The 13,953-nt window shown below is 38.9% G+C and overlaps 1 protein-coding gene and 1 pseudogene across 3 annotated transcripts in view; both read right to left on the bottom strand.

Annotated features, from left to right (window-relative positions):
• Positions 1 to 13,953, bottom strand: part of CCDC191 (coiled-coil domain containing 191) — an 89,340-nt gene that overhangs the window by 44,284 nt on the left and 31,103 nt on the right. For all 3 annotated transcript variants that reach the window (XM_077118330.1, XM_077118332.1, XM_077118331.1), the window contains exon 8: positions 420 to 610. In XM_077118330.1, the coding sequence (XP_076974445.1) occupies positions 420 to 610 (191 nt within the window). The remainder of the gene's footprint in view (positions 1 to 419; positions 611 to 13,953) is intronic.
• On the bottom strand, positions 6,270 to 7,945 carry LOC143648838 (N-lysine methyltransferase KMT5A pseudogene; annotated as a pseudogene).

The raw sequence follows: 13,953 nt of genomic DNA, 5'->3' as shown, positions 1-13,953 counted from the left end.
TGGTGAGAATCAGTCTTGGCAGGTCTGTCTTCCCAAATGGGTGTTGCTATGTTCCAAACAGTCTATGCGAAAAGAGTGATTTCTATCAATGAGAATTACTGGCATATGAAACAAACTCTCTCTTTGAATTCTAAGAAGGCCAAAGGTGCAGTGTACTAGTACACTGGAAAGCAAAGGAAAAGCCTAATACTCGCTTCCTTTGGAAAAAGGAAAGCACATGCATTAATATATTTTAATTAAATAATTTTTGCCTACAATTTTCAGTTAAAATTTTCTAGTTTGAGATGTAATATGGAAAAACAGTGATTCCCACATTCTCTAAGTGGCTAAGACTAATTCCAGGGAATGGCCAATTCTTCAGGAAGGAGATGCCCTAAACAAGCATAATAGAAGGATTTCCATGGTATAAATAATGGTACCTGTTCTCTTCTCTGAGGTTATTTTCTATGACTTGAGTTTCCCGCTCCAACTTCTGGGATCTTGTGTAGTCTCTCCAGGCTCTCAGGACCTTCAGTTGAAACTTCCAGTTGGCCAAGGTCCCAGCTTTCCCCAGCTCAATCCTATGATCCAGAATCAGCTTGTGCCAGGCAGAGAAATAGCGTTTTTGACACTGCATTGAAAACATTTGGAAAATCACCACCAATCAGGTTAGTGATTCTGATACCTAAAATCAAGAGATCGCAGTTCTCAGATTTCCTTCTCATACCTTTTCTAACAAATCCAGGGATGTTATCTTGAGGTATGTCATCTTGATAAATAGACATATATTAAACAGATAAATAGAGTACAGCTTCTTTATGCTATTAATGATCAGAAATATTAAGGTTTGGTGACTGAAGCATTCCCAGCATCACAACTTAAACTAAAATACTTGACCCTGACTATAAGACGTCAGTCCTGTGGGGAACTGGTTTAACTGTCACATCTAAGTCATTAGTTAAGGGGTTGGCTTAATAGGCTTAAAAGACCTGATTCCGGGCGGGCCGCGGTGGCTCAGCGGGCAAAGTGCTTGCCTGCTATGCCGGAGGACCTCGGTTCGATTCCCGGCCCCAGCCCATGTAACAAAAACGGAGAAACAGAATACAATAAAACAAGAAAATGTTTAAAAATGTTTCCCTTTCTTCCTTCCTTCCTTCCTTCTATCCTTCCTTCCTTCTCTCTGTCTTTCCTTTAAAAAAAAAAAAAAAAAAGACCTGATTCCAACACGGTCTCCTCTGCCAGACTGTCTTAGAGTTCAAAATATCAACCATTCATCTATTTATTTTTTAAATTCATTTATTTATTAATTTAAAAAAATTTAACAACAAACGCACTAAAACATTAACATGTGATCATTCCGTTCTACATATATAATCAGTAATTCACAATATTATCACTTAGTTGCATATTCATCATTTCTTAGAACATTTGCATCAATTTAGAAAAAGAAATAAAAAGACAACAGAAAAAAATAAAACGATAACAGGAAAAAAAAAGATTATACATACCATACCCCTTACTTCTCGTTTTCACTGATCACTAGCATTTCAAACTAAATTTATTTTAACCTTTGTGCCCCCTATTATTTATTTTTATTCCATATGTTCTACTCATCTGTTGACAAGGTAGATAAAAGGAGCATCAGACACAAGGTTTTCACAATCACACAGTCACATCGCGAAAGCTATATTATTATTCAATCATCATCAAGAAACATGGCTACTGGAACACAGCTCTACATTTTCAGGCAGTTCCCTCCAGCCTCTCCATTACATCTTGAATAATAAGGTGCTATCTACTTAATGCATAAGAATAACCTCCAGGATAGCCTCTCGACTCTGTTTGGAATCTCTCAGCCATTGACACTTTGTCTCATTTCACTCTTCCCCCTTTTGGTTGAGAAGGTTCTCTCAATCCCTTGATGCTCAGTCTCAGCTCATTCTAGGGTTTTTCTCAATCCCTTGATCCTGAGCCTCAGCTCCTTCTAGGATTTCTGTCCCACGTTACCAGGAAGTTCCACACCCCTGGGAGTCATGCCCCACGTAGACAGGGGGAGGGAGGGTGGTGAGTTTGCTTGTTGTGTTGGCTGGAGAGAGGCCACATCTGAACAACAAAAGAGGCTCTCTTGGGGAGACTCTTAGACCTAAATTTTAAGTAGACTTGACCTATCCTTCATGGGGTTAAGTTTCGTATGAACAAACCCCAAGACTGGGGGCTCAGCCTGTAGCTTTGGTTGTCCACACTGCTTGTGAGAACATCAAGAATTCAAGTTGGGGAAGCTGAATTTCTCCCTGTTCTCACACTTCCCCGAAGGGGACTTTGCAAATACTTTTCCACTCACTGATCAAATCACTCCGGGATTCATTGGGGCATCACTCTGGACAAACTGACAAAATCTCATGTCCTACCCAAGATTCCAAGTACTTATGGTGATCAACCATTTATTTAATTCTTGTTACTGTGATCATTGATGTTCTGCACAAACCCAACATGTGTAATTTCATGAGGATGGGAAGAGGTCTCTAATTCCTAGAAGCAAGACAGCTAAAACTAACAGCTTCAGCTGGGCTACCATTGACCATGCTAGGACATTGATGAGTAGGACTAGAGAGACGAGATGCTGAGGCCGTTGCAATCTTCTATTAAATGCAGCTGACGGCAAATCACACGACGTCTACAGACCCTGAAGATGCCTCCGGGATTAGTACTTTACTTGTGGTCCTATTCTAAGAAAATCTCTGAGACCTAGTCCTGGCCTATATCTTCTATCTTCACAGAAAATTTAGTTTCTATTATATCATATTACTTTCAGCTTTTGGCCTTACACCAGCCATACTGTTTCATACTTTCCTATCTGTGTTTATATTAATTTTTCCATCTAGTAGTGCTCTCTACCGTCTCTCTCATGACTACTTCACGAGTTTCCTCTCTCAGAAAATCCTCCTATTATCAACCCCTCTCCCCAAATATGTGTCCCTCTCTTGTGTTCCCAGATCAACTTGTGCTTTCTCTAGTCAAAACATAAATCACACTGTATTATAATCATCTATTTACTGGTTTTCAAAAGACTGTGAGCCTCTGTAACAGAGGGACATGGGAATGGCAAATCTGAGAGAGGCATCAAGTGTGGGGAGCATTAAAACTGAAAGTAACCTCAGGAAGTCACCTTGCAGGAGTTACGGGGGAAGCCTGTTCATCAGTTTCAAGGACTTGACAGGCTTGCCAAGGCCAGCCCCATTTACTGCTCCCATCTCCATGAAAATAGTTATTTCACTACTGAAACATCTACTAAGTGCCTATCACTCATTTTGAATTTGGGAACTTTGAACAAAGTTGTTAATGATAAAATCTCTCCCTTTGAGAGGGTTAAAGGGAGAGAGGGTATATAAGTAAAAAGATCAATACCCAAGGGAGGATATGCCAGAAATCTTAGAAATAGCCTAATTGGCCCAAAATGTTTGTTCACAGGAAATCAGTTATATTCTCATTTTGACAAGCTACAAAATTTTCTTTACTGTAATTTCTCATCAGGAAAAACTATGGCAAACTTTAAAAAGTCCTAATTCCCTTTCCTGTGTCAAATGAAGGCACATTTTCCACACCTTCACTTTAAATCCCTTGGAAGAGAGGGAGGGGAAAAGGAAAGGAAGGTAGGAGGGAGGGGGGAAGGAAGAAAGGAAAGAAATAGGAAGGGGGAGGAGGGAAAGAAGATTTGCCAAATATAGGAAATGCCTTCAGTAGTGATAAGGAAAGAACATACACATGCCAAGTTGAAAGGGTCTGCTTTTGGCATTATTATTTACTATCCATCTCCAAAATACAGTACAAAAACAAATAGTTTTAATTTGTGCATGAAAGTCAAAAAGAAAATATCCTATATCTACCAGTTTCATTTAGGAGATCTCTCTTAAATGACTTGGTGAAATAGTCTATGCAGAGCTTTCTCTAATTGTAACTCCTGAAATATTTCTACTAATGAAATTGTGCAAACATAATCCACTGTGACACTATAACTATTGTCCGTGGATTTCTACAGTCCCATTTCTCTGTAAAGTTCAAAGCACTTTCAATCTACTATTAATTCTTAAATCATCATTACAAATTAGAGAGATTTGTATGATTTGCCTCACACCAAGCTAAAACTTCTAGTAGAGAAGGGTTTAATGATGAACTCACAAAGTGAAGTCGGTGGTATACCTAAGGTGAAAACTGAAATATTCTGGCATCCTGGCGACTCTAATATAGTAAGGCAAAAACCTTTCCCACAAAGGAAGGGTAAACTTCTAGTAGAGAAGTTTCATGCTTCTATAACAATAAAAAAAGAACGCTATAATAACCTACACACATGGTAGAAAAACATTGGATAAAAACACGTCAGAATTTAGAAAGGGAAAATTTGGGTTTATAAATGCTATAGTCAATATATTTCTTCTAAAATACCAAAGTTCAGACTTTGAGAGCAAAATGATAAGTTCTGAAGGCCTTAATTCAGTTCCACCACACAGAAGTCAACACCAGCAAACTCAGAGACTGACACAGCAACCGCTTTCCTGAAAATGACTTGCTGTTGATTTTTCCCGCCTACTCAAGAAAGGACTCCTGTTAAAAATGTAAATTAAAAGAAAAAACCAAGTACTCAAGAATAGCCACTCAGTTAGCAAATACTATGCAGGCAAATAGGAGTCTCATAAGCATGCTTGAAGGAAAATACTTGGAGAGGGAAAATACTCTCAGCCCATTTTCCCCATTTTTATTTAAGAAGTGGCACATTTCCATAGTCATGATGTATTATTTTATTTCCCCTCACACTATCTGACTCCCTGCTGCTCCCAGGCCTGTTTCTCCTCTTCCAGTTTACACACTGGAACTACAATAGTACTATCTAGGCCTTTGTTCTTAGAAACAAGAACTACTACGTAAAGCCACGGCTGGGTTGGAAGAGGAATGCTTTCTGTTTAAGCCAGGAAGAATTTAAAGTTTTAACTAGCCAGGCAGCTACTGCCACCTCTCTCAAATTCTTCCTAGTTCATTTATTCTATTTTATTTCTATTTTTATTTTTTGCATAGGCAGGCATGAGGAATCGAACCAGAGTTTCTGGCATGGCAGTGAGAATTTCTGCCACTGAGTCACTATCACACCACCCTAGTTCATTTATTTTTGTGTTGTGTTTTTATTTCTGATAGATTTTCAAATATTGTCACACTCTCTTTTCCTAACTTCCATCATCTCTTTATCAAGTGTGATAAGTAAAGCTATACATATAAAAACAAAATACAGAATATCACTACATGAAGAAATGCTCCTATGTGCATATCTATAATAATTTTTAAAAAATACTAAAATGTGGAATTTAAAAGTTTTTAATTTTTAATTTTGAACTACTTTCAAACCCACAGGATTGTTATAAAAATTATACAAACCCCATACAGAGAACAACATAACCCCTAACCCCCAGATACCTAGATCCACCAATTTTAGCATTTTGCTATATTTGCTGCATTATTCTACCTATCTACCTATCTCTCTATGTATCAACCCCATTTACTGAACATTTGAGTGCAGGCTGTACATATCATGCTCCTTGAACATTTAATACGACCATGTATATTTCCTAAGAACAAAGATATTCACTTATATAACCTCCTTAAGTGCAGTTATCAAATTCAAGCAATTTAACATTGATTAAAAGCTTATAGTCAACATTTTTTCATATGTTCCAATAATGTCCCTTTAAGTCTTTACTCCCTTGCTAGAACCCATTCATCCAGGATCATGTATTACATTTAATTGTCATTGTCTCTTTAGTTGCTCTTTTTTATTTTTTTTTAAATGATGGAACATATATACAACATAAACTTTCCCATCTGAACAACTACCAAGCATACCATTCAATGGGAATAATCCACATTTGCAGTATTGCAGTACCCTCACCACCTTCTATTACTAAAACTTTCACATCTCCCCAAATAGAAACTCCACAACAATTTTTTTTCCTGCTGCAAAACTTTATTTTTGATTGGAATAAAGTGCCATCTCAAATATCTCCTACAAAAGAAAATGGAAAGAGGAAAAAGCACAGTAACTTCACTTGTGTCAAGACCTATATACATGTAAGCTGTTTTTCTTTTTTGATGTTTTTGTTTTTTTGCGGTGTTCGGGCTTGCCTAGCCCGACCGCACTGGGGTCTCGTCCTCGGATGTGGTTCGGCTGGAGAAGGGCGTCAGTCAAAACCACGGGGCTCGAAGGTCTGGAGGGTGCGCGAGCACAATAAACCGAGACTAAAGAATAATAGCAGTAGTTTATTGCATAGGTGGCTCGCGGGACCTAGCTGGCTGGCAAGGCTTACAGGCTAGGCTCCTCAGATGAGGAAGCACATGGAATATAAAGGGTTGGTGAGGGGGAGTTAATGGAGGTGGAGAAACTTTGATGGACAGCTGGTATGGTGTCGTGTAGGATGTGGATTGGTTAGGGGGTGTGTTAAACAAAAGTGAAGTAATGTAAGTATTATAATGGGCGGAGAGATGAGGAGTGTGCCTGGTCCAATGAAGAAGGGGTGAAAGGTTAGTGTGATATATGCTCAGGAGTTGCTAGGCAGAGGACTAGATTGGCAGGGCCTGCAAGATTAAGAGATGTTGGGACATGTCAGGGCATGTTAAGGCAGCTAAGAGGAGACGGTTACGAATATACGCAGCATTTTTTTTACCATTTATTTAAAATAAATTCAGTGTTCACATTTCTATAAAGAATTAACCCAGTTTCTGGAAACACTACCTTGGCGGGGTAGGGAGGCAATGCTTTTCCCTGCCCACATTTAGTCTGATTACCTGCCCTGTTGACTTGAGATGCCAAGAAAAGCCAGAGCCTTGTGGAAGAGTAAATATACACCTGGCCCACAGTCACGGGCCACAGAGTCAGTAAGCTTTTGAAAAAACAAGAGGTAAAACTAGCTTACTATGAAACCTTACTAAAAAGTATTCATACATTTAAACATGTGCCTGTAGAGACATGAGGAGAACAAGAGCTTGGAGACTGGGGACCAGGCCCTGGGAAGCAGCGTCCTCCTCACACCCACCAGTCCTGGGACACTGGGGGATGGCGGTGGGGGGGTGAGGTGCAGTGGGGGGATGTCCTGGCTCTTCACTTGGAGGCAGAAAGTCACCTGGCTTCCTGGTCCATGTCTGAATTTTTCCTCTAAAACCTGTGCCAAGTCTTTGACTGTATTCACAGAAGAACAAACTTTTGCCTTGTATGCAAAAAAGATACAAAAAACAACTAGGATATATAAAAGTTTTTGTAATACAAGACCATTTGTTCAAGCCCACCTAGGAAACCTGTAACAGATATTTAAATACTGGAGTGAAAAGGCATAGTAATATGCTTTTAAAAAACATCAGAAGTAATCCACTAAGATTAAGTATATTAAAAAAATATCAGTTCCCTCTGAGGGACCTTTGTCCACTGAAGGGGTGGGAGTGGGGCAGGGTCTATTAATGCTTCAGCTATGGGAAAGCATCAATGGAAGCCTTGCTGTGGTCCCCATAGTCATAGAGGAATTCCTCCTCAGGCTTGATGTCATAAGATACATTGAATGAGGTGATTGTCATACAGTTTGGTCTGACAGTTCCCGCATTTGCTGTGATTGATTAGTCTTCCCAAGTGATCCATCTCCAGTTGCATCTACACAGTAGGTTTTGCTCAGATATTGAAAATAGTACATGTAGCAACCCGTGGAGGTTTGCTTCTTGGCATCTGTGATCTCGATGAGATCCCCGCAGTATTCCACCAAGAGACTTGCCCTGGGAGAACTGATTGGTAGCAATTATCCCTGCCATCGATGTGGTCAATCTCCATTCCTTCCTCCTTCCTACTTTCAATCAATTTGTTTATTCTTTTCCTTTCTTCAGACTGCAGCTCTGTTTTGCTCTTCCTGGAGCTCCTTCAGACAGGGTAGAAACACAAATCCATACCTATTTTGCATTAACTCCCCATTCCCCCTATCTTGTGGCTCTGGGCAACTTTGCCCACCAATTTCTGTCTCTACAAGCTTGTATATTCTCCAATATTTTCCTTGTTGCCATGGGGCTTAAATTTAATATCCTAAATCTTGTAACAATCTTGTTTGCTTTGATACCAACTTAACTTCAATGGTATACACAAATTATGCTTCTTTACTCACCACTACCTTTATGTAGTTCTTGTCATAAATTATATGTTCATACATTATAAGGCCAAAACCAGTGATTTTTATCATGTTTTATGCATCTGCCTATTAAATCCTGTAGGAAATAACATGTGGAGTTACAAATCAAAAATACTATATAACCGGCATTAATATATACCCATGTCATTACCTCACTGGAGGTCTTTATTTCTTCACGTAGCTTCTATCTATTGTCCATTGTCCTTTCCTTTCGACGCGCAGCGCTCTCTTTGGCATCTCTTATAGGGCTGGTCTAGTGGTAAGGAACCCCTCAGCTTTTGTTTATCTTATCTCTCTCTCGTTTTTGAAAGACAGTTTTACTGGATTGAATTCTTGGCTGGCAGCTTTTTGCTTTTAGCACTTTAACTATGCCTTCCTTCTGCCTTCTTGCTTCATGCTTTCCAGGAAATCAGCACCTAATTTTATTGAGGATCCCTTAAATGTAACATGTTGCTTCTCTCTTGCAGCTTTCAGAATTCTCTCTTCATCTTTGATATCGACAGTTTAATTATAATATGCTATGGCATGGGTCTATTTGGGTTCATTCTGTTTGGAGTTCATTGAGCATCTCGGATGTGTATATTCATGTCTTTCATTAAATTTGGGAGGTTTGCTTTGAATACTCTCTGCTCCTCTCTCTTTCTCCTCCTGGGACTCCCACAATGTGTATATTGGTATGCTTATGGTGTCTGACAAGTTCCTCAGGCTCTGTTCACCTTTCTTCATTCTTTCTTCTTTCTGTTCCTCAGACTTGACAATTTTAATTGTCTTATCTTCAAGTTTACTGGTTCTTTTTTCTGCCAGCTGCCAATCTGCAGTTGAACCCCTTTAAGGAATTTTTTAAAACCTGTGATCTTCTGCTCTGTTTGGTTCCTTTTCATAATCTCCATCTCTCTATCATTATTCACTTTCTGGTCATCTGCTCTTTTCCTGATTTCTTTTACTTCTTGGTCCTTATTTTCCTTTAGCTTTTTGAGCATAGTTAGGACCACTGTTAAAAAGTCTTTGTGTGATAAGTCCCAGTTCCGGTCCTCTTCATTAATGCTTTTTAATGCTTTAATCTTCTCCTTTGCCTGGGCTATCATTTCCTTTTTCCTATTATGTTGTATAACCTTTTGTTGAAACTTAGATATTTTGATATATTATCACTGAAATTTACTCTGTGGGGTCTATTCCTTGAGCTTGTATTCAACTAGTGCTGTGATTGACTTTTCCCTGAACGCCAGGAGTTAACAACAAAAAATGAGGGAAAAAAGAACATCCCTTTCCCGGTCTTTGCGGACTGCCCTGTATGAGTGTTCTTCAGGGCTTATGCTTGCCATGTGTTGTCTGAGAATAACTCCAAGCCGAAGCACAGGAGCCTTCATGATTCTTTCTGCACAAGTGTCCTATCTGGGGCATGCACTGTGGCCCTAGAAATTCCCTGTATTCATGGCTATGAAGTCCCTTCTTTCCTAGGAAAGTTTCCTCAGTCCCGAGCACTGCAATGAATGTCCTATAGCCAGCACTGCCTTGCCTGAGGCAGCAGGACTTGATGGCTCTCCCTTGGCCTTTTGTAGAACAGTCTGGTGAGCCACCTTCTATCCTCAGGGTTAGTTCTGGGACAGTGAGTTCCTCAGGCCACCACTAGACAGACTGGACCAGACATACATGCTCCCAGTATGAGCATGAGGATCATTCTCCTCCCTCCAGAACTGGGACCAGGTATCCACACTGGAAAAATGGCTCATCTCTGCGCTGAATCAGTGAGAGGCTGGGTTTAAGGCCAGCCAGGGCATTATGAGATACCTAATGCTTTTAAGTAGTCTTTTTTTCTTGATTTAATACTTGCTCTGTTATTGCAGTCCTTAAACTGTTTTCTACCACTTGGAAAAAGATTTATCTGCCTATTCTTGCTAGTTGTTCAAAACGTCTATGTGAGGATAGAGTCCAGAATATCTCATACGGCCATCTTGATTGGGGCAGGGCCTGGGAAGTTTTTAAGTGAAATGCTTTCCTTCCCTCAAGATCTTCCACAAGACACAATTTGGTAAGGATTCCACTTAAGAGAAGAAATGACAGCTTTCCCTGCCAGATTTATTACCTGCACTGGAGTTGCCCTCATTTTGTTGGCAAGTAAAGCTCTTCTCTGATGTGTAGTCACACTGCTGTCACTGGGAATGATTGACACTAGGTGGAACAGCAATTTGCTATCTAATAGTCATTGTATTAGATGCTTGTTCTGATTAATGAGGTGGGTAACTCATCAAAATTCCTCAGCTATTTCCCTTTTGTCAGAAAGCTCAGAGATAACTGCAACAAAATTCTCAGTCATGAAAAAACAATGAATTGTAAAGAGGACAAAAGTATCAACAAGTTTACAACTTGTTTTTGCTAAAAGAAACTACACATGGTGCCATCAATGATAGAGGGTTCAGTCGTCCAAGGCAGGAATGTCAGGAACCTTCACTCATCTCCAGAAGTAGTCTATTTCACTCTAGAACACCACTGACTCTGCTGCTCCCAGGCCAGAAGGAACAGGCACTCTATTGCTACATAAGGAAGAAATTGCCAACTTTTTTTTTCTTGTAGGACTACTGTAGCTAGGCAAAAGATCACTACAAACCCCATGAAGTACCTAGGGGTTGGGGAGAGGAAGATCTTTACCATGGCAAAATGAAATCTCTGTAGGAAGGAGTAGCACTGAAGTTTGCTAAGGAACAGAGAGGTACCCTGTAATCTGACCTACCCTCCATTTTCCTATTTTTTTCCCAAAGAAAAGAGAGGAAAGGTTCTGCTACTCCCAACCATATATAATCCTATAACTAATTACATTAGAAAAAATATATTCATTTTCCCAGCACAGAGTACCAAGACCTAGACTTGCTGTTGTATTCCACGAAAAAGCCTAGAGGCCTAAACTTTGACAACCACTGCTGTGTGAAATACTACCACTGGGTACAGACAAAAAGCTACTTTTTTATATCCTGGAAGATATGATTCTTAATTTTCTTCTATCTAAACTTTTTTACTTTCTTTTTAAACTTAAAAAAAGATAAACAAAAAAACATATTCCAGAAATTTAACAAATATACCTAAAAGTATATACCCAACTTCAAAAATATACCCAACTTCAAAAATCATCAACATTTTGCCAGTCTTGTTTCTTCTCTCCCCATATCCACTTTTTTCTTCTGGAGATTTAAAAATAAATTCCAGATATCAGATATATCATTTTGTCCACAAATATGTTAATATGTATCATTAACATAAGGACTTCTTGTAAACTCTTCTTAATTGCTCTATAAGAAGTTACCATCAGCAATACTGCTGTAATTAGCTAACAGCTATTCTATTTCACTCCGGAGATCGTAAATTTGCAGGAAGCAGTTGCTTAGTCTCACCATTTAGAAAATTTTTAAACCAGTAAAACTCTCTGGGACCTCTTAAAGAAGAATTACTATAATACAGCCTATAACCTGACTACTCACTAGTATAGGGCTTCTTTCCCAACACAGCCTAGGACAATTTTCATTTTCCTGCCTTTAGGGATCAGAGACTGACTGTTTCCCATTACCTTCCTTTCCTTTCCTCTTTCTTTCCCTTCTAGGCCTTCTTGCCCCTTTCCAAGACTTCCCACTCTCACCCATCCCCCTGCATATATACACCAGACATGTCAAAAGGACAGGTTATCAGCGATGCAAGGATAGTTCAGTGGTAGACTTCTGCCATGTGGGAGACCAGGATTTGATTCCTAGCCCATGTACTACCCCAGAAACAAACAAGCAAGCAAACAAAAAAACCACCTAACAAAATTCAAATATAACAAAATAAATAACAAAAATTCAACAAAATGAGGTTGCAATAATGGGATACTCACATGGAAAAGACTGAAATATGACCCCTGGCCATACAGCACATAAGAAAAAAAAAAGTACAGGTTATCTCAGAATGTTTTAGGTAAGTGCTTGCTTCACCTCTAGGGTAGTCTGGCAGTAAGACAATGATGGGACATCATTTTTGCCCTACTTTCATGGTTCTCAAGATCCTTATAAATATTTACTGGAAAAATTTAGTGTGTAGGGGAAAAGATACTGTACTGTGTAAACTTTTAGAGAACAGGCTCTGTTTCTGTCAAGGGTCCTTTTCTTAATTTTTTTAAAAGCAGAATTTAAACAGCACTGAAAAGATAATCAGATATTTAAACAATAGAACTTTTAGGATAAAAAAAAGGTCTCATGGCATTTTGAAAAGTGAAGTACCAGCCCAGTGTTTTGGAACATCAGCCCTCACTATATGCCCCTTCTCTGAGAATGGGAAATCTGGGTTACTGGTCAGGTGAGAGTGAGGAAGACTATAATAGCAAAGTAAATAGTAATCTCTTTACCAATACAGTCAAACTTTTACTTGGAAATTTCTCATAGAATTGGCTGAATAAAGTAATACATAATAACATTTCAAATGCCTCCTACAATGTATACCACACATTGCCCTTGGCAATAAGCCTGGGAGGGTTATATAAATCCCAATATTCTACAGCGTATGCCCACGCCTCAAACGTTTCTCTTTCTCTGCAGTTTTATTTGCACTTCCTTCCCCAAACATAAGATAACATTGCTGAGAAGATGGTTGTTATTATATTTTAGCTCTAAAAATGGTTTTGCTTCCATGGTGTGTAAGTAGTCCTGATAAAACTAAGGTCTTTGGGGAGGAATTATGCCATATAAATGAGGTACTTAATTACAGTTTTCATCTTTCTGTCAGAAAAAAAATCCAGGCTTCTTCTCCATATATCTTCATGTCCCCTTGGTTTAGTTTGGTGGCCTTTTGGAAGGCACTACGCCACGAGCATAACATTAACAGTGACTACTTTGGGTTAATATTATCATAATTTCCAGCAAAAAAAACCCAACCAAAGAAGCAAGTCAACACTCACCACCACAGAATTAGGATTTAGGTTAGTGTCATTCTATCTTTATTGTTCTTTTCAACTTCCACAAGAAAGGAAGACTTTCATAGACTATCTAATCTTACTAAGAAGGCAGAAAATGTATTTCAGAATAGTGTGAGCATTAAGAAGACCATTTTCCAAATAGTATAAGAATTTCATAGATAATCCCTTGTTGTTTCTGCTAATTAGTACTGACACTTAGGTAGATGCTGAATCTCCCCAAGAGATTTCACTGCAAGATCAAAGAGAAAATAGGATAAGGCTGGGAGGAGAAAGCTTTCCTACAAAAACAGAGGTTTCTGATAAAAGAAAAAGACTGGTAATGAAACCTATGGAAAAACTGCATGAATAGGGCTGTACTTGAACTTGCGTTTGTTAAGAAAGCCTATACTGTTTCCCTCAGAAAATCTTATTAAATAACATGGCCAAAATGAGATGTTAAGAGACTGGTTGGGGGGACAAATAAAATCCAGAGTCAATGCACAAAGAATTACAGAATTAAAGAAATATGAGCTACAGCACCCCCTAGAAACAGACTTTTTACAGTCTTTTTAAAGTCTTCCTGCAAATATTCTTTACAGTTATTTCTGTTGAGTTTGTAACAGTGAATCACTTTGAGGGTGCTGACAATAGCTTCTTTTTATCTAGCAGCTCAGTGCAAGCCAGCTAGGCATTCTCATGCTTTTAATTCTATGGTCATTTTTAAGATGCTGAGTATATGTTTCATTATCAGATGGCAGATTCACGTTCCTTAAGAAACCAGTCTAGGAATGTCAACTGGGACCAAGATAATGAGCCTAGAGGACCTTTAATTCCAGTGCCTTTTATCAGAGGACTGTCCTG

This window comes from Tamandua tetradactyla, chromosome 10 (assembly GCF_023851605.1).
Source record: "Tamandua tetradactyla isolate mTamTet1 chromosome 10, mTamTet1.pri, whole genome shotgun sequence".
Taxonomy (NCBI): domain Eukaryota; kingdom Metazoa; phylum Chordata; class Mammalia; order Pilosa; family Myrmecophagidae; genus Tamandua; species Tamandua tetradactyla.
The sequence above is the reverse complement of the archived record's forward strand: the minus strand, read 5'-3'. Positions and strand labels throughout refer to the sequence as shown.